Source organism: Equus asinus, chromosome 24 (genome assembly GCF_041296235.1).
Source record: "Equus asinus isolate D_3611 breed Donkey chromosome 24, EquAss-T2T_v2, whole genome shotgun sequence".
Classification (NCBI taxonomy): domain Eukaryota; kingdom Metazoa; phylum Chordata; class Mammalia; order Perissodactyla; family Equidae; genus Equus; species Equus asinus.
In genome coordinates this window covers 58,740,024-58,762,831 of record NC_091813.1, presented here as the reverse complement: position 1 = coordinate 58,762,831, position 22,808 = coordinate 58,740,024, and the positions used below count along the sequence as shown (strand labels likewise).

Genomic DNA, 22,808 nt, shown 5'->3' with positions numbered 1-22,808 from the left:
GCACGTCACGCTGCTTTTATCCACGCTGTTTCCCCTGTTTGAAATTTCCCTGTTTCCATCTCTGCACATCCAAATTTCACCTTCCAAGCCACTCCTCAAATGCTACCTTCTTCATGAACTTAATCTTTAATTAACCAAACTGAAATAAGCACTTCTTTTTGTGAATTCACAGCAGTTTTTCAATACTTCTCTTGTAGAAATTATCACCTTTGTATTACATGCTATTTATGTACCTATTTTTCCTACTAGAAATTATGTTCCTTGATTTAAAAAAAAAAGGGGTGTCTTTGAATCTCTCATAGTGCCTAGTACAGTGCTTTGCATGTAGGTAGACACTTAACAATTGTCTGATGAACGAAAGAGTGATTAGAAATAAGGTTGCTGCATAGGAGTGTTCAGGTTGCACACTGTACAAGAACACCACAAATAAGAATTTGCTAATTCACATCATAGACAAATATTAACTTACGTAAAGCACAGGCAGGCCTGGAGATTCCAGGGCTCCAGAGCAAGTTCTGATGCAGTGGAGAGCTGACGCCTGCAAAAACCCACATTGGGTGCATATGGCCACACACATACACTGAGGAAACCATTCACCTACATACTGGTACACACACCTGTCCTGACCACATTCCTAGTGACACCTGCAGTTGCTTCTCTCACTTACCTGTCACTTTCAAAGACTTGCTTCCCATTCCCCAGCGCTGAACTTGATATAGTTGCCTGCCATGGAAGTGTGAGGATGAAAGTGTGAGGAGCAACACAAAGTATTTGAAAATTAGATGGAGTTTGTGTCCTGGTGTGGGAACAGACAAAAGTACAGGCAGTTGTGTGAGCACAGACAGAGCTGCTACCATGTGGTGCTCTGGCTGACTCCCCTGGGAAATAGCCATTTGGGTTGTGTGACAATAAACTAACTTTAAATTTTACTTGCAAAACGCAGTGCTGTTTTCTAATTTCGCAAGGACACCGTATGAGCTAGCAGCAGCGCTGCTTCAGAGCAGGCTCTGGAGTCAGACAACTAACTCTACAGCTTCCCATCTGTGAAGAGTTGGGCTAGGTTATGTATCTTTCTGTGCTGAGGCTTTCTGTTTCTTCATCTCTAAAATGAGGATAGCAGTCATGCTTAATAAAAACGTTAGTATGAGAACTAAAGCCTGGCAGCCTGGCACAGACTTCTCAATAAATGTTAACAGTTATTACCAATAGGTAATGATGCTGTGTAAAATTGTTTAAGTGACCAGATAGCTCACTTTCATTTAAATACAGAAGGTTTAGTGCTCCTATCTAGGACAGAGACTGAGCTATGCTTTTGTAGTGTCATTTATCCTGTATGATGCTATCTAGGATAAACTTGAAGCAATTAATGATCTAGTTATTACTTTAGAAAATAATGTTTTCAATTTTAGAGGTCATTTCTTGATGGCTAAAGAGTTCACTACATTGTAACTGACTATGAACAACTTATAAACTTGGTTAATGGGGAATTTACCCATCATTCTCATTTCTTTGGCTACTTTCTTTGGTTAAAGTCATGACTAGAAAAAACCATGAATGTGTTTCATGTAGAACAATGCATCTGGGTATCATCTTATTTGAAAATAATTTAGAATATGGATGTGAGTCACGTTACTGTTACCAGCAGCAAACGTTTGTTGAGAGCCAACTTTGAACATCATACTATAACTAAAACAAGCCTTCATTTGTCTTTGCTTTCCCCATCGCTTACTGATCCATTTCTCTGCTCTCCTTTGTAGCCAAACTCCCCAAAAATGTTGTCTATACTCTTCCCAATCTCTCTCTTCTCTCCTCTCACACTGTCTCCTATTAGGCTTCCACAGCCACCATTCCATCCTAACTATTCTGTCAAGGTGACCAATAACCTCCCTGTCCCCAGATCTCATGATCACTTCTCAGTGCTCATCTTTTCAGCAACAGTTGATCATTTTCTCCCCCTTGATAAACTTTTCTTCTCTTGATTCCCAGGACACCACAGTTTCTTGGCTTTCCTCCAACCCGACTGGTTGTTCCTTCTCAGTCTCCTTGGCCGCTTCGTCATCTTCTCCCAAACCTCTCTCATCACTAATGGGTTTCGGTCCTAGGTCTTTGTCTGCTTTCTCTTCCCCTCCCCCTCCCTGCCTCTCTGACATACACAAAGCAGTGTATATTTGAGATAGCCAACTTGATGAGACTCTTCTCTTTAGCTTCACTCACTCTTTTGGTGATCTCATGCAGTCCATGGCTTTAAACACCACATGTGTGCCAATGACTCCCAAATTTAAATCTCTAGTATAGACCTCTTCCCTGAACTCCAGACTTGAATATCCAACTGCCTATTCAGCCACCCTGTACCCATGTCTAACGGATGTTACAAAACTGTCTGAAACTGAGCTCCTATGGGGAGAGCTCCTCTTCCCCTCCCCAAACCTGCTACCATCTTAGTTGAGGGGAAGTCCATTCTGCCATCTACTCATGACAAATTCTGAAATCATATTTGATGCTTCTCTTTAACTCTTCATATCCAACCCATCAGGAAATTCTTTAAAGTACATCCAGAATCTGATGTTATCACTACTATCAACCTTGACTGAGCCACTATCACCTCTCATGTGAATTATCCAATAATCTAACTGGTCTCCCTACTTCCAACCTTCCTCCCACCGCTATCCCTGTCTGGTCTCAATACAGCAGCCAAAGTGATCCTTTTAAAATGTAAGTCAAATCGTGTCACTTCTCTGCTCAACATCCTCCAATGGTTCAATATCCCACTGAGAATAAAAGCTAAAGCACTTCCCTCTGAGAACCCATAAATCTCTACCTTATACACCACCTGCCCACCTCTGTACATTCTGACATTAGCTACAACAAATACTCCCATTGCTTACTCTGCTCCTGCCACACTGGACTCGTTATTTGTGCCCACCAAGCATGTTCCCACATTTGGACCTCTGCACTGGCTGTCCCTCTGCCTGGAACACTCTTTCTACTACCAGTCATGCAGATTGCTCTTCTCCCCTCCTTCTAGTCTATGCTCCATGTTTCTTTCCCAGTGAGGTCAACTCTGACCACCCTGACAACCTACCCCCTCATGAGCACCCTCAGCACTCCCTTCTCCTTTACCTGGGTCTAGTCTTTCTGTTGTACCCATTACCTTCTAGATATTTAAATTTAAATGTTTACTATTATATAGTAATATTATTATATATAAGTATTTAAATACTACATGTTTAACTTACTATGATTATTTATTATTGTCATTTTCATCCTCACTGAATGTAATCTCAACAGGAATTTTTATCATTTTTGTCTGGTTTTAGTTCATGGAAGTGTCCCCTGTGTCTCTACGTGGAGTGTGAAGTACTGAATGTCATAGAGGACAACTCCAAGATTCTTAGTCTGAAAACTGGAAGACTGAAGCTGATGTTTATTAAGATGGAAAATCTGGGAAGAGCAGGTTTGGGGGCAGGGAAGACCAGACATTGGGTTCTGGGAACATTAATTTGTGATGTTATATCAGTCTATTTAGACTAAGTTTGTTGCAGTAAACAACTCCAAAAATCTTAATGCCTTAAATCAAAAGGTTTATTTCTTGCTCACATCTGTGTCTCTTGCAGGTTGGCTGTGGCTGTGTGGACTTCATCCCAGGACCCAGGCTGAGGGAGCAGGGATATTTCTGGTGTTAGAACAGAGGGAAGAAAGAGCACAGTGAAGCCACATGATGGCCCTTAAGGCTTCTTCTCAGAATTGGCACATGTCACTTCTACTCACCTATCATTAACCAAAGCAAGTCACGTGACCAACCCTGACATCAGCAGAACGGATTAAATATATTCCCAGGACTGGAAAAAGTAAAACATATTTCAACCAAAAATACAGTCTTCTACAGATGCCTATTTGACATCTAATTGGCAATGTTATTTGGTAGTTGGATATATGAGCCTGAAGTTCAAGAGAGAAGTCCCAGCTGGAAATAGAAACCTTAGAATCTTTAGCATATAGTATTTACACATATGAATTTAGAAGAGATCACCAAAGGAGTAAGTATAAATATAAAAGAAAGAAGTTCCAAGGACTGAGCTTGGGGCCCTCTGACATTTAGAAATCAGAGAAACGAGAAATTGTCAAACATGACTGAGAAAAGTGTCCTGTGAGAACCAGAAGGAGGACCAGGAGAAAGTGGTGTGCTAGAGGTAAAGCAAAGATTATTCCAAGTAGGAGGGAGTAATCAACTCTGTCAAAGGCTGCTGGCAGGGTAAGAAGAGGAGGACTGGGAATTGAGTGGAGGTGGTTGATAAAGCTAATAAAAGCAGCCTTACTGTTTGGGTCGAGGAAGAAGCTTGATTCTACTGCGTTTAAGGGAGAATGATGGTAAATGAATTAAAGGTAGCTAGTATGCACAGACCAAACAGATTATTCACAGGAAAAAAAGAAGGTACACAAAGATTGTCAGAGACCATAAGCTACACTGATAAAGGTCGGCAGAGGCTGAGATCCTGGAATGTCTAAGCACAGGAGCAGTGACTGTTGCCAATTCAAAGTAAATATATATCATTCACGTCCATGTACTCAGGTGTCTCCATTTCTTGGAGCCTGAGAAAGCTACACTAACTTACCATTCTTTCCCCACCAATTAGCTCCACCTTCATCACAGTTTAAAGTTCCTTTTCATGTGTCTCTTCCATCAACTCCTAGTGTTGGAGTGCCCCAGGGCTTACTTCTTGCTCTTCTTCTCTATCTTCATTTACTCCTGTAATCTCATCTAATCTCAAAGCTCTCAATATTTATATGCTCGTGACTTCCACATTTCTAACTCTATTCATACCTTTCTCCAAATCAAAACTCAACTGCATACTTGTTATTTCTACTCGGATGTCCAATAGATTGAACTGCTGATCTCCCCACTACAGGCCTCTTTTATTCACAGATTTCTGATCTGGGTTGATGACAACCTAATCCTTCCAGCTCTAGATCCTGTTCCTCCTCTGCTCAAAACCTCCATTCCCATCAGCAGAACAATTAAGAAACTTGCAAGCTAGCCCTGGTCGCCTAGTGGTTAAAGTTCAGTGTGCTCCACTTTGGTGGCCTGGGTTCAGCTCTGGGCACAGAACCACAGCACTTGTCTGTCAGTAGCCATGCTGTGGCAGTGGCTCACACAGAAGAACAAGAAGGACTTACAACTAGAATATACAACTGTGTACAGGGGCTTTGGGGAGAAAAAAAAAAAAGAGAAAGGAAGATTGGCAACAGATGTTAGCTCAGGGCAAATCTTTCCCAGCAAAAAAGAAGAAAAGGAAACTTGCCCAATGTCACCCCATTCATCAGTGACAGAGCTGAGACTTGAACCCAAACAGTCGTATGGGGACCTGTGTTCTTAACCACAGTACTTTACCACATGCATATGTTCAATAGGTTACAAGGTGGTATGTGGAGTAGGAGTCCCTGTTTGTTAAATATATGTATGGGCTTGTGAGAAAATGCCCGAAAGGTTATATACAAAATATATTTGTACTCTGATCTCTGGATGAATACATTATGGCTTGGATTTTTCCTTTTTATTTATCTGTATATTTTACATTTTCGACAATGAAAATATCTTACTTTTGTCAGAAGGAAAACATTCTAACAGATTTTTTCAACTCAGGATTCCAGATAAACTTCCTTTCCTTTAATCATTTTCTGTTTCGTAATCTCATTCCATAAATTTTTTAGTTGTTCAACCCGATATCAGAAAATACGGGCATTTTCAGGCAGATTTCTTGGTATTTCTAGCAGAGATGGACTTTAGAGCTGCTACAACCATATGTCTGATACAGTGTAGTAATTCTTTCCGTTTTACAGTGAGAACATGGAAAGTGTGTTGGTGGGTTTGTCTTAATCTCATAAAGTATCATCTCAGCAGTAGACACCCCTTTTCCACATTCTGAATAGAAATCTCCTGAACATCAATACAAAGAGTTCCCCTGGCTTACATTTAGTAAATAGAAATAACTTTTTGCCGTTTCACCAGTGATGAGGATTTTAAGCTGGTTGATTTTAAAAAACTGCAGATGAGAAGCAGGCTCTGAGGACTGGAATTTGCTTGCCCTTGGAGAGATATTTGCATTTGTGAAGGAAGGGGGGGATGACCTTGTAGGGACCTGAAATTGGTCACCCCAGGATATGTCTCTTTGGCATCGGGACTGTTTGGGGCTGATTGCTTTTGATAAACTGGGACAGGGAAGGAGGCTCTGAGGAATGGAACTTGCCCTTGTTGGGACACATTTACGTTTGTAAGGTAAATCTCTATCTGTAAAAGGTGCCTCCCTCTCTGTACCAGGAAGAAGAAGGGAGATGACCTTGTCCCTAGAAACTCTTAATGGGGAAGGCAAGAACTTAAGTTGGTTGCTGTCTGGCAATCTCATGTAACTGATTTAGGGTGGTGGCTTCTAACCTTTACTTAATCCTATTTGATTCTTGTCTAAAAGTCATGGGATCACCCAATGACCAGACCCCACCTGCACTGATACCATGTTAACTTTTTTTCATGTTCTTTCCTTTGTCTTGTAAAGAGATGACTCACATACCCATGCCTTATAAAATTAGCCCTAACCCTCAACTCGGGGCAGCAGCAGCATCTCTGCCTGCCCGTGGGCCCTGTCCCCATGCCAGCAGCAGAAGCTCTGACTGCCCATGGGTCCTGTCCCCATGCTATTCTATTCTCTAAATAAAAGAGCACTACTGCCAGATTTTAAGAGTCTAAGAACTCTTTCTTTCGACTCCTCGGCTCGCCGACCCCGCATCAACCAGTGTCTCAAGAATATTAGATTTTTCTGAAGGTAAAAGAAAAACAAGCATGAACACATTTCTCCCTCCTTAAGAAAAACAGTATAAAAGGAAATACTTAAGGTGAGTGCTGTTGCCTGGTACTAAATATTGCATGTATATTGGCCTCCGTCTGATGGAAGGAGGGACATGTCTAGGCAAAGGAAGGGGAGGGAGGAGTGCTGTGTGTGGGAAAGGAGAGAAATTTCCAGTTTCTGATTATTAAACTGCCTTACTTAGAGTTCTTTTTGAACAAATATTGGCAATCAGCCCAGAGTCCCAACTTGTGGCTATTTGAGCTTTGCTAAAGGACTTTACGGGAAGTCCTGATCTGTTGTTCTTAAGTGGAAACTGTGTAAATGATTCGTAATGGAGAGAATGACAAAAGAAAAAATCTCTTCTCCTTACAACGACTTTTCCATTCCTGCTTTTTCCCTGATAAATTATTTTTCTTTACTTGTCTGTAGAATATAATGCAGACACTTCTGCTTCTTTTCATAATGTTTTCCTAAAAGCCATGTCTTCAAACAACTCAGTTGAAAGTAATTCCTGCTTTTTATCAGTAACAGGATTACCCTTGGACTTTGCATTTCTGATAAAGAATTCAGCATAAACAAAGTTTCAAGTTTGATGTGACTTACACCATAATACTACTAACTTACCTTTGTCTGGCATTTTACAATTTTCTAAGGCACTTTCATGTACATAAATTAATTTGATTCTCCTGACAACTCAGAGAAGTAGATATTATTATCCCTATTTTATAAACGGAGAAAATGCGACATAGGAAGATGAATTAGCCTACTTAAGATCATTGAGTTGGTGGATGATAGAGGGGTTCATCTTACAGCCTTTTTAGTAGCACCAGAGGCACTTCCTGTCTCCCCACAATTAACAGAAAACAGCTACTGTGTAAATCAGCGCACCTCCATCATCTTAAGTTAATGTCAATTTTCTTGTCACATTCACACCTGTATTTCTTTATAATCTCAAGGCCAATAAATCTCATTGACACCATTCATTCTTAGTTGCCCTCAAAGAAAAAATTTTTCTTTACAAGTACCCAAACTGTCCTCTGCTTCTTTTCCCCCAACTTTTTTCCACCGCTGACCTATTTGAAACTCTTTCCATTGTAAAAACCACAGTCTCATTGTAAGCACTGCAATCTCTATCCTCACCCTCCTCACATGAACCATACCTTCACCTTCTTGCCTTCACTGAAAGCTGGCTTTCCCCCAAGGACATCACTCCCCTTGAGCCTCAACAAACAAAACCTGCTTTTTCTCCCCACCTTCCAACATGCTGAGAGAGATTTGGAAGCAGTGTAGGCATTCTCTCCCAACTACCAGTTCCAGGTGATGCCATTCCTACCCATGTGCAACTCTCTGTACAGTAGGAGTCTCATGCGGTGAGACTACCCCCTTTTGAGTCTCACGCTGTAGCATGAAGCATAATCACCATCACACACTGGCTTCTGGGTCACTCCCCCAGCTTCACAGAAAGCTTCAGCCACTGGCCCACCAATGCTGCAAGACTCCCACTATTATCTCAGACAACCTCAACTTCTGTGATTCCCAGCTTCTCAAGCACCTGGATTCCAGTGCCCTTTGCCTCCATTCCTCTTTACACACCTCATTCCTGTGAAAATCCTAACTTTACATTTACCCGATGCTCTGAGAACCTGAACTGCAATGCTTCTTTGCATCTCTGCCAGCACCTGTCTCAGCAGCTTTCACACATCCCTGACTTCTTGGTAGTTTCTGTTCTTGATCTTTCTTCAGCCCTTTCAGTCGCCCTCCCATCTTCACTTCCTCCCTACTGTCGACGAAAATAATCCATATCCAATCTATAAATGAAAATTTGGGTGAGTTTATTCTGAGCTTAAATCTGAGGATTATAACCCGGGAGAGTCTTTCCGCAAAGGAACAGAGCACTCCAAAGAGGTGTGGGGGGGGGTATACCGGGTCGTTATATACCCTCAAAGAGGATGTTTCACATATGATTGGAATGTCCCTTTTACAATAGTCGCGAGACTACTCTGTCGGCACAGCGATTGATGGAAATAGCAGGTAGGTCTGTCTCGGTGAACACAGCAGGGTGGCAGTCTGTTGTCTCCAGCTGGGTGATCACAGGTGAGCTGGGAGGTGAGTGCAGCAATCAGTTCCTAGCCTAAGGAAAAATGCTAATGTTGGGGGGGAAGTTGCATCTTTATCTCAAGGGCCTTTGTTCTGGCCATAGGAAATGTCTAAGCAGATATGCAATGCGTGCTCGATAGCCAGTCACGCCCTTTTGGAGGAAAAAAAAAGAAGTCAGGCCGAATTAGGTTTATACCAAATCGCTTCCTCATATTCTCCAATATATCCTATTGCTTGCCCTGACTTCTTAGTAGTTTCTGTTCTTGATCTTTCTTCAGCCCTTTCAGTCGCCCTCCCATCTTCACTTCCTTCCCTACCCAGCATAGATCTGAGGCTCATCAATTCCCTGAATTGCTTCTGGGCACCCACCATGTCCTCCCTCTGTCCTTGCTGTACTCCCAACTAACTTGCTACCTCCTATGTTTATTTGAGTGGTTAAAGGCATGGGCTGGGGAATCAGACTCCCTCAATCTGAAGCCTGTTTCTGTCATTTAGTAGTGATTCCACCTCTGACAAATGACAAATAAAAATGGTAAGCAATAGGATATATTGGAGAATATGAGGAAGCCATTTGGTATAAACCTAATTCGGCCTGACCTTGTTTTTCCAAAAGGGCCTGACAGAGGCCGTTGAGCATGCACTGTATATCTGCTTTAGATATTCCCTATGGCAAGAACAAAGGCCCTTGAGATAAAGGTGCAACTTCCCTCCCCCTCCCAACGTTGGCATCTCCTTAAGGATTAAGCATCTTTCCTTAGACTAGAAACTGATTGCTGCACTCACCTGTGACCGCCCAGCTCGAGACAATAGACTTGCCTCCTGCTACGCCCTCTGAGATAGCAGACCCACTACCTGCTGTGTCCATCAAGTGCTGTGCTGACAGGGCAATCTTGTGACTATTGTGGGAGGGACATTTCAATCATATGTGAAACGTCCTGCTTGGGGTTATATAACCACTCTGTACACCTCACTTCTTTGGTGCCCTTTCTTCCTTTGGGAAGAAAGGCCCTGGGCCATGGTCCTCAGATTTCAGCTCAGAGTAAACTCACCCAAATTTTCATTTATAGATTGGTTATGGATTATTTTCATCGACACAATCAACTGAGTTTTCAGGGCTTCCATTTCCTCAGTTGGGAAATAATAATAGTAGTACCTATCTCATGACCATCACAAGTTTTTATGATGATTAATTGATGTAATATATGTAAAGTGCTTACAATAGTACCTAGCACATAAGTGCTAAGTAAATGTTTACTATTATTACAACTGAACTGCTTGATGCTGCTTCTAAAAAAAGTTCACGGGGCTGGCCTGTGGTCCAATGGTTAAAGTTCCATGTACTCCACTTCAGCAGCCTGGGCTTCACAGGTTCGGATCCCGGGTGCAGACCTACTCCATTTGTCAGCCATGCTGTGGAGGCATCCCACGTACAAAGTAGGAGAAGACTGACACAGATGTTAGCTCAGGGCTAATCTTCCTCACACACACACACACACACACACAAATTCACTTTACCAAAGTGTAGGACCAGAGAACCTCTATGTCATCATGTAAATTATTTGGCCTCCTCATCAGAAGTAGATAGGATTAACAGGCTGACTAATGTCTATTATTCTTAAGGGTGGAACAGCAAGGATTTCATGTGACCTCTTCCCAGAAGACAGACTAGAAGAAACAGGCAGAAGACACGAATAGACATCTCACAAAAGAGAAAACATGAATGGCTAAGAAACATATTAAAAGATGCTCATCCTCGGGGCTGGCCCCGTGGCCGAGTGGTTAAGCTCCGCTGCAGGCGGCCCAGTGTTTCGTTGGTTCGAATCCTGGGCACGGACATGGCACTGCTCATCAAGCCACGCTGAGGCAGCATCCCACATGCCACAACTAGAAGGACCCACAACCAGGGGGCTTTGGGGAGAAAAAGGAAAAAATAAAAAATAAAAAATCTTTAAAAAAAAAAAAGATGCTCATCCTCAATTATAGTCAGGGAAATGCAAATTAGAGCCACAATGAAATAATATTGCTCACCCTTGAAATTAGCGAAAACAAGATCTCTAATGATATCATATGTTGGACAAAATATTCTTATGGGCTTGTAAATAGTTCAATTACTCTGTGAAACGTTGTGGAGTTATCTTGTAAAGTCAAATGTTCACATACCCCATGGTCCAGTTCCAGCCCAGTGAGACTCTTTCACGTGGGCCTCAGGAGAATGGTCAGAGAAAAACAAAAGAAAACAAAACAAAAAGCACAAAACTGCAAACAACTCTATCCACTGACGGAAGAATGGATAATTAGTGGTATATTCACAGAGAGGAATATTAAACACACAGGCACAAACACAAATGAACCATAGCTACAATAACAACATGAACGAATCTTAGAAACAATGTTGAAAGGAAAAGAAAAAAGCATGTCTCTAACAAGTAAATGTATGTAGCATAATGACACTCTACATATATTAACCCTTTTAATTCTCGTAACATCTCTTTGAGGAAGGTACTATTGCTCTCATTTTACAGATGAGGAAACTGAGGCACAGGGAGTCGGAGTAACTTGCTAATAAGTAGAGGTTCTAGAATCTAGCTAAAATTTACTGCATGCTTACATGGTACCAGATGCTGTACTTGCCTGGATTGTCTATTTTATCCAAAATGGTCGTTATAAAATGTCCTTGATTTTTTTGCCTGATAAGTCTTCCTTCCTAAACACAACAAGTTGGGACTGGAGAATCCAGTTTATCTTATGTCTTTTCATTCTTCTCTCCACCCCGTCACCTAATTGCAAGCTCATGGATAGTTTGATCTTCATTTAACTGGTCTTCAGAACCATTTTCTAGGTTTCACTTTTGGAAAGAGAATGTGACTGCCAAAGCCCTGAGGCCCTGAAACTTCCCTTTAGTCTTCATTTTTCAGAATGCTGATAACTGAAAGACCTGAAAATGAAGGAATTCATCTCCCAGGGGCAACCGCCCTCCCTCCCAGAAATCTCTTCCCCAGTCTCCTTCTTCTTACACCTATAAGACTCAAAGGGACCAACTTGAGCAGCTAGAGGGAGGGTTATTCCTTCCTGCGTCACAATCTTAAGAATGATGCTTGTAAACTTTGATTGAACATTGTATAGGAGGGACAGGAGGAGAGCCAGAAATCCAAATCCTGTGTTTTAGTCCCTGCTCTGCCGCTTAGCTATGGAATATTGGGCAAATCCATTAACTTCTCTGGGGTTCATTTCCTTCATTATGCACTTCAGTTCAGTCAAACTTGACAAGCATTTGTAGAATGACTCCTAGATGCCATGCATCCTGCCAGGCCTTGGGGACATGAGGGTGGATAAGACCTATTAGCCATGGAGGAGCTCCCAGCCATTAACGAGATTTCTTTCTAGAGTGGAGGACTGTGGATCCTAGTGTCTGAGGGAGTTAAGCAGAGTGTGGGTAACCAGGTGGTGGAGATGTGGGAAAGACTGGCGATGACAGTGTATTATTATGGTGAAGAGCTCAGCTCTAGGGTCGGTCCTAACTAAACATATCCGGGCTCTAACCCTCATGAGCTCTATGACTCAGGCAAGTTACCTGACCTCCTAAAGAATCAGTTTCCTCATCTCTGAAACAGAGATAACAATTATACTCACTTCCTTTTGAGGATCGAGTAAGATAATGCACATAAAAAAGGAAGATGAAAGTCATGGTAAATAAATGTTACCTGTCCTCTTCATTCACCTTTTCAACACTATTATTATTGTTAGTATGTCACTTGTTCCTCAGCAAAGCATTGTGACAGGGTTTGGAGATCTAGAAAGAAATTGTCCATCAATCTTGCTCAGCTCTAGTTTACTCACTGGAGGATGGTACTTAAGATGAACATTCAGTTCTTGTCCCAAGACTTTTCCTAAAGACGTGTATTAATGGAATGATTACAGGCCAGTGCAAAGTGAAACTGATCTTGGAATAGTTATTTCTAAATGTTCTGAAGTATGAGAGGGGGTGTAATTTAGCATAGAATAAGCAAGAGGATGCATTTTAGGTAAGCTGGAGGATGGTGTTAAAACATACTTTTGAAAGGTGTTTAAGCGAGGAGTGAAAATCATGCTGAATAAATTTGACTTGATCTAAAAAATTATGGTCCTGAAGTTGTAATGGAAATGATTAACGAATATGACTACAAAAAAGTTGTAATTAATAAACTCCTCATGTATGAAAAATGCATGTATTTTAAAAATATAAACCAAGCAAAATATATGCTATATATATATACATACACATATATATGTAATACATAAAAAGGGCTAATTTTGTAAATATGCAAAGAATGCTTATAAAAAAGTAAAATGATGAATAACTCAATAGAAAAATGGACAAACGACTTGGACAGAATATTCAGAAAAAAAAGACACAAATAGAGCCAATACATGTTGGAAGATGTTGAACATCATTCATGATTAGAAAATGAAAACTAAAATAAAATACCATTTTGGCAAAGATTAAAAAGAGATCAACATAAACAGTATTGGTGAGGGTGTGAGGTAACTGGCGTGTTCATGCAGTTGGTTAAACTAGTATAACTTTTATCGGGGAATAATTAATAGTATCTTTTAAAATAACAAGTGCACACACTCTTTGACTCACTGCTAAAAATTATCTTACAAACATACAATTCTTAAATGCACAAAGTTCTATATACAAGGATGTTCACTAAGAGTTGTTGTTAATAGCCAAAAAAAAAAGTTCGTTAATGAAGAACTGTTTAAACAATGACACATGCATGCAGAGAAGAAAGAGGTAAGTCTGCGTATACTCATGTTCTGATGCTACGCATACAAAACGTTCCCATTCTGTTAAATTAAGAAGGCAAACTGACGATCCGTATTATGCTTCTGTTTCATATGAAGAAGACATAAATAATATATGCATAGAAATGCTCTAGAAGGGAACACAAAGAGCTTTTGTGGTTGTTACCTCTAGGAATGCAGGGAGGGAAAGGTTTCTCTTTTACTGAACTCCCTCTGTACTGTTTGAAAACTTTACCATGAACATACATTACTTTTATAATTAAAAAAGGAAATAAAACCTGAGTTCAAAATATCTAAAGAGCAAATGGGAGCCATTGCAATATGTCTGCAAATCATTTTCATAACCAAATAAGTCGCTGTCTTAGACGATGAACTTTCCATTGCAGCTCTCACATCATTAGTTGATTCCTCCATTTGAAGGAAGAATTCTTGCATTATTTTGTGTATCTAATGCTTAGTAGTGCTTACTTTATGCTGGACACTACTTTAAGTGCTCTAATCCTCATACAATCATGGGGTGGTTATTACACTAGGCCCTCCTTACATAACCACGGTTTCGCTTTCTGCAGTTTGTTACCCTTGGTCAACCTGGGTCGGAAAATATTAAATGGAAAATCCCAGAAATAAATATATTTTAAATTGCGAGCCCTTTGGAGTAACTTGATGAAATCTTGTGCCATCTTACTCTATCCCCTGAGACATGAATCATCCCTTTGTCCGGTGGATCTACACTGTATACACTATTAGTGACTTAGTAGCCATCTCAGTTGTCAGATCCACTGTCCTGCTATTGCAGTGCTTGTGTTCAAGTCACCCTTATTGTACTTAATAATAGCCCCAAAGCACAAGAGTAGTGATGCTGGCAATTCAGGTATGCCACAGAGAAGCTGTAAAGTACTTTCTTTAAGTGAAAAGGTCAAAGCTGTTGATTTAACAAGGAAAGAAAAAAGTCATATGCTGAGGTTGCTAAGATCTATGATAACTTTTATTACAGTATATTGTTATAATTGTTCTATTTTATTATTAGTTATTGTTGCTGATCTCTTTTGTGCTTAATTTATAAATTATACTTTAGCATGGGTATGTATGTACAGGAAAAAACATAGTATACATAGGGTTCAGTACTGCCTGTGGTTTCAGGCATCCACTGGGGGTCTTGGACCATATCCCCCACAGACAAGGGGGTGGCGCTTTATTATTCCCTCCTTGTAGATAAGGAAAATGAGGCACATAGCATTAAATTACTTAACCACGGTCACATAGCTAGTAAGCTCTAGAGCTGAGATTCTAACCCAGAATGTCTGGTTCCAGAGAATCCATGCCTTAACCACTATGCTTTGCTGCCTTTTGAAGTCTTTAGAAGCTTTGACTTCTCATCTGATTATATGACCTGCTGAAAGGGACACATACTGTATACCCACAACTCTCCCTGGGACACCCCAGGTCAAACTTATCCACTTTTCTGACCCTTTGGAGGATCTAACAGGGAAACAAGATGCTGCAGAAGAATAAGCCTAGGCCTTGCTGAGTATGGAGTTAACAGTGGGGCCTTCTAACAACTCTCAAGTTCGACACAATACCTCAACACCGCACATCTCTGTAGAAATGTTCTTATTGTTAATTGGAGTCTTCAAAGATGAAAGTGTTGATCTCAGTCAGCTGTTAGTTAAAACGTGGTTGATCCATCAGCCAGTGAAGATCGAGGCTAAGCCAAGAAGGATGGCTGTGGGGATTAAAGGCTGAACTGATTGGCTGAATGCCAATGTTTTCAAAGTATGTCAAGGTAAGGACTTTTTAGCTGCAGACAAGAGGACATGTCTTATCATCCAAGCTTTTTGAACGTGAATGTGTTTCTTGTTTAGCACTTTCCTCAAGGGTTAGGTTAAGCTAGATCAGGGTTAGTTTTTGTAACCCTAGAGGTGGAGTGGTTGATCAAATGATGGGTCCTTGTTGATGGGTAAATAGGACACTAAGATGATCTAACGTTCTCTTCTCTTATTATGCCTTTCGATTTCTCGTTTTAACATATTGATACTGAAAACTTTCTCTACATGCAGGCAGGTTCTCTGGGTGTGCACACAGCTGGTGGGCACTGGAGTTGGCAAGCTTAGTAAGGAAGACTGGTCACTTAACAGATCTGTTTGAGGTATTCTTGGTGGTTCATTATCCCTTCATGATTCTGAAACTGGATACACAACTCTGTGTAAGGAATAAATTGTTTTTTCTTCCTGTGGCTCATTAGGCATTGTGGATGGGTGCCTGGTGAGGAATATGGCATTGTACAGGGCTGCCATATGCAGTAGAATGCCCAGTGTAGGAATGAAACACATGCCAATGGCGAAGGCAGGAAGTCTTTATTTGAGACAAAGCCTGGGCATTGGGAGAGGTTTTCATTTCCTTTGGCTAGAGATGGAGATCAGTAACCCTAAGAGATTCAAGTTTCAGTGTGGAACTCAGCCCTCTGGTCGCTTTATTAGCTGACTAACTGAACAGTGAGACACACCCTCTTACTTTAGGCAGTGCCAAGCTGTGTGACCATCTACAACAGCAGAGACAAATCTAAGTACTTAGAACTAAAGGGTCTCTTGTGGCAAGGAAGTTAACAGTCTGAGCTGTGCCAAATCTTGATCTTGATCTAGAGCTGTGCTGTTGAATATGGCAGCCACTGACCATATGTGGCTAAAATGTAAATGAGTTAAAATTAAATAAAATTAAGAATTCAGCTCCTCAGTCACCCAAATCACATTTCAAGTGTTCAACACTAGTATGGTTTTTATTGGTATGGTTTATGTATATGGTAGTTAGTGGCTATCATAAAGGACAGTGCAAATTCCCAGGATATTTCCATCACTGAAGAAATGTTCTATTGAGCAGTACTGATCCAGAAGATAAATAGGTCCCCAAAGACATTCTGTCAAGAAACACCGCTTTGATGGCTTGAAAGACCACACCAGGCAGGCCCTAATTTTTATTCTGAATCACTAGAGATTTGAAATAGCAGGGAAGGCAGTAAGACTTTAGATTTTCGTGTGAATCGTAAAGGCTAATTTTCCCAGTAAAGAGACCTTCTGTTAGGGGATCATTGTGGATAATGGTCATAGGCAAGGAGGTGGGAGCAGAGGATGCAGTGCTCTGAGGTTAGGGCCTCCCCTGAATGAGAAGAGTTTGTCACCTGGTTGGGCAGAAGGAAGTGGTCAAAGGTACTTCTGATACTCACAAAAGGGGCGAGTATGACTGACTTTGAGTTTCAGGAACTTCCTTCAGCTTCTGACCTCCTTACCTTGCTTTATCTGATTATACTGGTAAAAATAGGTTAGGCATCCCAAGAAGAACATGAATCTTAGCTTCCCTTTCTAGTTTAAGAGATTTTCAATGCCTCTCTCAAAAGGAAAGTAGTTCTTTTATTAGTCCTGTTCTACATGCCTCTAAAATTTTAAAAGGGATTAAGGAAAGGGAAATGACGGGCAGTAATACTTCTCACACTAGCTCAGGGTATCCCTGGTGGCTGTTGCCTGGGGACATATCTAAGTCATTTTCAACAGAGTCTGCTGAGACATTTGGTTGCACCCTCTCACCCAAGTCTTTTGATGTGGACTCATGAGGAGTTGAGGAATTGAGGAGCAATGAAGACTACTTGGGGCATTCCTCTTTAAGGGCTGGGAGACAGGATGCCAAAGAAAATTGATCAGAGGGAAAGGTGTCCTTCATGAAAATTAGGAAGCAGGTCAAGAGAGACGTTAAAAGGAGGAGGCCACTATTCAAAAAATGGCTAGAAGGATTAAGCACAGAGAGACAGAGCCAAGAGTTGTCTCCAGTAACTATAACAGGTGAAGTTTTCATGAACTGATGAGAGAATAGGAGAGTGGCTACAGGAAAGGAAGAAATTTCCAGGGTGGCAATAAAAACACGAGCACTGGACCTAATTATTTAGTCTTGGACATTTCATCATCCTCTCACACAAGGAAAAACTCTAGCATTCAATAAATATCTGTTGAATGAATCCTCAGAAAGAAAATCACACAGAATGCATAAATTCCTTTATTGAAAATATTGGGCTAGCACTGCATTACATATACTCAATATCCATAAATGAAGGGCCACACATTTCTGATTGGACAATACTGTTGTAAATAGAGAACACAGCATCTGGATATTCTCTCACAAGTATAATATCATGGACTAAACTAGGTAAGAGTAAACTATATGCAAATGACCATTTTGTTAATAGCGTATGGTTGCAAATGGCATAAATGGTAAATGTGATCATTATGACACATTCCTGATATCTCACACCAACACATTATTTAACAAGCAGATTAAGGTTAAACTGCCAATATGCTCTTAATCAAGGGTTCTCAATAGGAGAACTTGGGTGAAAGCACACCCAGCTACAGATTTAAGATTTTATAGCATTCATTTAAACTTGTGTGGAATGTCAGTAGAATAAAATAATTGCTTATCTGACAGGAGGCCACATGGCAATTTGTTCTCTTTTAGCAATAGTCTAAAATAAGAGAGTAATCTAAAGGAAATATTCTGCCAGCTTAAGGCTAATATTCTAAGAGCTGTTTCATGTTTCTAAATGCAGGTATATAAATATTACTTGTTATTAATTTTTCCTTTCTGTGATCACTGGGGATGTAACTTACGACAGACCACTTCTCAGCTTTGGTTATTATTTGAAAATTTTTTCCATTAGCAGTCTTTGGCTTTCATAAAAGTCTGGCAATCAATAATATTGGTTAAATTTTTAACAAGGCTTTATTATTTTTTAATAAAAGAGTTTTTATGATGTGAAAATGAGTTGATGTTAAAAAATAGGTTTTACTTTTTATTTCAATTATGGTATGAATGCATTTCTTTGCATTGCTTTTTCTCAAGTAAGAGTCTAGGAACCAAGACAATCGGGCTAATTTGACATTTTTAGTTTGATATGAAATATGCAGAAATTAAAACAGTCTCTTTTAAAACAGAGGTCTGTTGGCTAATGTAAAAACTTGGGGAAAATTATTCAAAACACACTATGAAAATAAAGTTTTTGTTAATACACATGAGTTTGTAAGAAGCAAAACATTTTCTTTTCAAAAGCAGGGACTGTTCTAAGTGTAGGTTCATAGAGGGATCCATTTCTGTAACTATCAGCTAGGACTGTGAGGAACGGCATATTCTTCTTTACACAACTACGTTCAGAGTAAGGAACTAAAAATGTACCTTTTTAATAACCAAAGGGAAAGCTGGCCAAAAACAGTCAAATCAATGAACATCGTTAATGAGTTTTTAAAAATTGAGAATTATGCACATATATATATATAAATATATGCTGCTTAAGACCTATCACCCTAAACAGGGCAAAAAAAATTCAATATAAAACTATACAAATCAAATGGATTTGTTGCCAAAACATAGCACAAAATGTATATATTTCTTTATTTCAAGATTTGACACATTAAAAGAAAAAAACTGCCAACACATTTCAGACAATATACTAGAAATAATAAATAAAAGTTAAAAAAAAATCATATATTCCCTTTAAGTGCTGTGCACTTGCAATTCTTCTAAATGAGACTAACCTTTTCCACGGCAAACAATAGGATGCTGTACATTTTGGTAATGAAAATTATGTTGATAAATACACAAGGCATGTATATATTTCCACAGTATCTTTTTTTTTCACAGTTACCAAAAATAAAAATTGCATTCAACTCATACATCTATAAATACTCTGATTCCCCACTGCATGGATTGGAAGGAAGTGAGAGTATAAAGTCGGTCACCAATCCGGACTCCAAATTTCTTTCTTCGTTGTCTGCCCTCCATATCTACCTTCCAGAGTCTCTCTGTGATGGGACCATGCTCTGAGATGATGGCAGAAAGAAAGCATTATGGCGGGATGAGGCAGTCTGGGCTGGGGCTTCGTCTTCCAGCCAGCTTTACGAGGGCTGATGAAGCGCAGTCTTTTTAATGCTATTTTTTAAGGCAGTCTGAATTTCACTCGAATGTCCATACCTCGAGGTCCTGAACTATGAAGTCTTCCTTTTTGGAAAGTATATCATTATTGAAAGTGCTGCAGGAGTTGCTTCGTCCATGGTATAAATCAGCATCTAGCCATAAACCAAATCGTCCCCTGAGAAAGTTAAAACCAAAAAGGTGAAAACATTTCAATCTTGTGTGGCACACTTTCTGTCCTCCCTTGCCCCATCTTCTTTCCTTTATGCTAGAGACAGACAAAATCCTAAACCGCTTGTCAAAAAAGGTTACATTTCCTTTATTTCACTTCAATGACCTGTCTTTCCTAAAAGACAAGTGGTAGTAGTCCCTCATTTAGACACATCAATAAATCATTTTATCTTTGATTCTTGGTATCAGGTATCAGGCCACTGCCCTAATTAATCTAAGTACACGGACTAGCTAAAATCACCTCACACCAAGATTTTGGTTACCTCGGTCAAAAGACCCATTCAGGTCAGGTGGGAAAGTGATAATAACAAAAACCTTACCCTCCACCACCAAGTTCCAAAGAACTTATGTCTCCATTGATAAAGTATGAGTTTTCTCCACTCCACTTAAAGACCTTAGGGTAGAAACACAAGACAGAGAACAGACATTTTCAACTGGTTAGCAAGGAGGGAATACTGGGACAGTACCTCTGTGTGGAAGGGAATTACCCACTGACTGAGGAAACTCCTGACTTCCAGACCTTTCTTGTACCAGGAGGAGATCTCCAAAGGGGTTACGAAGCCAGAAAGACCTCTCAGGCACACTTTGACTCTGACTTGCAATCCCGCTGAGGGGCAGTTCCTCAGGCCCAGGGAGGGACTCTGAGCGGGGTGCGTGCTACAGTCATGAACTGCTGACCAGGCTAGAGCGAGTGCAGACGACGTTATGGGACAGCAGCTGCTCCACCGATGGCCCCACCTCCAACCCCACCCACACCCCTACACTGTGACATTGGGAAGCCAAATTTCTCCCATCTGGGTACCTTGAAATTAGGGCTAAACGTGTAGAGAAAAGTTTCGCCTGTGCCATAATAGTGGTCACTGAACTTGAAAGGATGAGTTGCATATGCTCCAAAAATCTGTCAAAAGAAAACAGAAACATTGTCTATTTTCAAAGACAGCCTTTCCGAAATATTTTAACATAATCCTGTTCTGAGACCTCATTATACCTCTTTCAGCAAAGATCATTACTAAATTGGAGCTCTAATAAAAAAGACCACCAACAAACAGATAAATAATATGTCCCCAGCTCTAATTGGAACCCACGTGGCTCAGAGAACTTATTTCTCAAAGGCCAACAATTATTCTAATTTTAAAAGACTTCCAAAGTCCACTATGGAGACATGTTTCCTTCAGTGAATATGGAGACGACATACTGGGAACATAAAACAACAAGATGCACCCTGCACACCGAAATAAGTGGTTGAGAGAACAAAGGCAGGTCTCTTAGGCATTTTATAAGTGGAATTGTGACTAGACATTTCCCCAGAGACAATCAATTTTGCTCTTTTTTGATTTGTAAAAAATACGTTCTCAATATGCCTATTAAAACTGTGTCCTTAACGTGACTGATCCAATATAGTCATGTGCCACCTAACGACGTTTCAGTCCATGATGGACCGCGTATATGACAGAGGTCCCATAAAATCAGTACCATACAGCCTAGCTGCGTAGTAGGTTATACCATCTAGGTTTGTGTAAGTACACTCTATGATGTTCACACCACGATGAAATTGCCTAATGACGCATTTCTTAGAGTGTATCCCTGTCATTAAGCCACACATGACTGTATACCTTACTTCAAAATGGCTTTTAAGAAAAACGTAACAATTCCACAATACTACGGGCTGTAAAGGTGATTTATAAATATTTGAATCAATGATTTTTCTGTTTTTTTCTTGTCGAGGGTTGGAAGGAGCAGTGTCCCAGAATATACATGCCCACTGCCTCAGCTTCCTATCCTTCTGCTCAGATCCTGATCAGTGCTTGCAGGAGAAAGGGTTGGCAAGAGTGAGCATATATATTTTGAAAATATCCCTAGGTGATTCCAATATACCTTCTACTCCAAATCCAACTTGAGAAACATTGCTCTAATTGGAAGTTATCTGAAAAATGTCTTATAATTTTAAAAAATTATTTTAATTGGATTATAATCAGTGTGGAATCTCCTCTTCACCAATTACACTCAGTTCTGGCTCCTTGAAATACTAAAAATCAGGAAGAGTAGAAGTCTAGAAATCTTTCTAACCAATATCCTTAATACTTCCTGCTCCTACATCTTTTCCTAGAGCTGCTCAGAACAAACAAAACAGTAACAAAAACATCAAAACTCCATTTCCTTTCTTCTGGCGATCTTCCAGTAAAAGAACGAAAATATAGCTGAGATGGGCCTCTATTTTTAAAAGCACATGCTAAAATATGACAAGAAGAGCAACGACCATAAGTGGAAGGAAGTGGGTCCTCCTCTGATCAATGAATAGGAAGAGCCATCCTTACTCTCCCACCCTCCGCAGGATTCTAATTATATCATTTCTTGGCCAAAATTTTCTTAGCAATCATAGAAATGTGTGTAAGGACTGAGGATTGGACGATACTAAGGAATTACTGTTAATTTTGTTAGGTATATAGCATTGTGGTTGTGTAAGAAAATGTCCACTTTCTTTTTTTCTATTAATTTATTTTGAAAGAAATTGTACAATATGTACGTAATGGTATTGTTAGGTCTATACCATATAAAAATTTAAAATACTTGGCAATAATAGAACAAAGGAATCCATGAGAATAAATGAAGACAACCAGAATTGGGAAATGAAAGGTTAATATAACAGAATCTGTAAATGTATGTTTGCTCTCCTTTCTTCTCTTAGCTTCTTTAGTAGATAAAAAATTACACAAGGCAGTAATCATAACAATGTACTATTGGGTTTGTAATATATATCAATGTGATATGTATAACAAAAATTACCACAAAAAGTGGAATGATGGAATAGAGCAATATAGGAGTAACATTTCTACACCTCACTGGAATTTAGTAGGTATAAATGAGACTCTGTTAATTGTCTGATGATTGTTCTATTATTTTCCATAA

At 40.0% G+C, this 22,808-nt stretch overlaps 1 protein-coding gene across 8 annotated transcripts in view; it reads right to left on the bottom strand.

Moving 5' to 3' along the window:
- Window positions 1-17,744: 17,744 nt before the first annotated feature.
- NCOA7 (nuclear receptor coactivator 7) overlaps window positions 17,745-22,808 on the bottom strand; it is a 147,210-nt gene continuing 142,146 nt past the window's right edge. For all 8 annotated transcript variants that reach the window (XM_044757115.2, XM_070496674.1, XM_014858309.3 and 5 more), the window contains 3 exons: window positions 20,704-20,799; window positions 20,222-20,295; window positions 17,745-19,848 (listed from right to left, as the gene is read on the bottom strand). In XM_044757115.2, coding sequence (XP_044613050.1) covers window positions 19,713-19,848; window positions 20,222-20,295; window positions 20,704-20,799 — 306 coding nt within the window. In that variant the 3' untranslated portion in view covers window positions 17,745-19,712. The remainder of the gene's footprint in view (window positions 19,849-20,221; window positions 20,296-20,703; window positions 20,800-22,808) is intronic.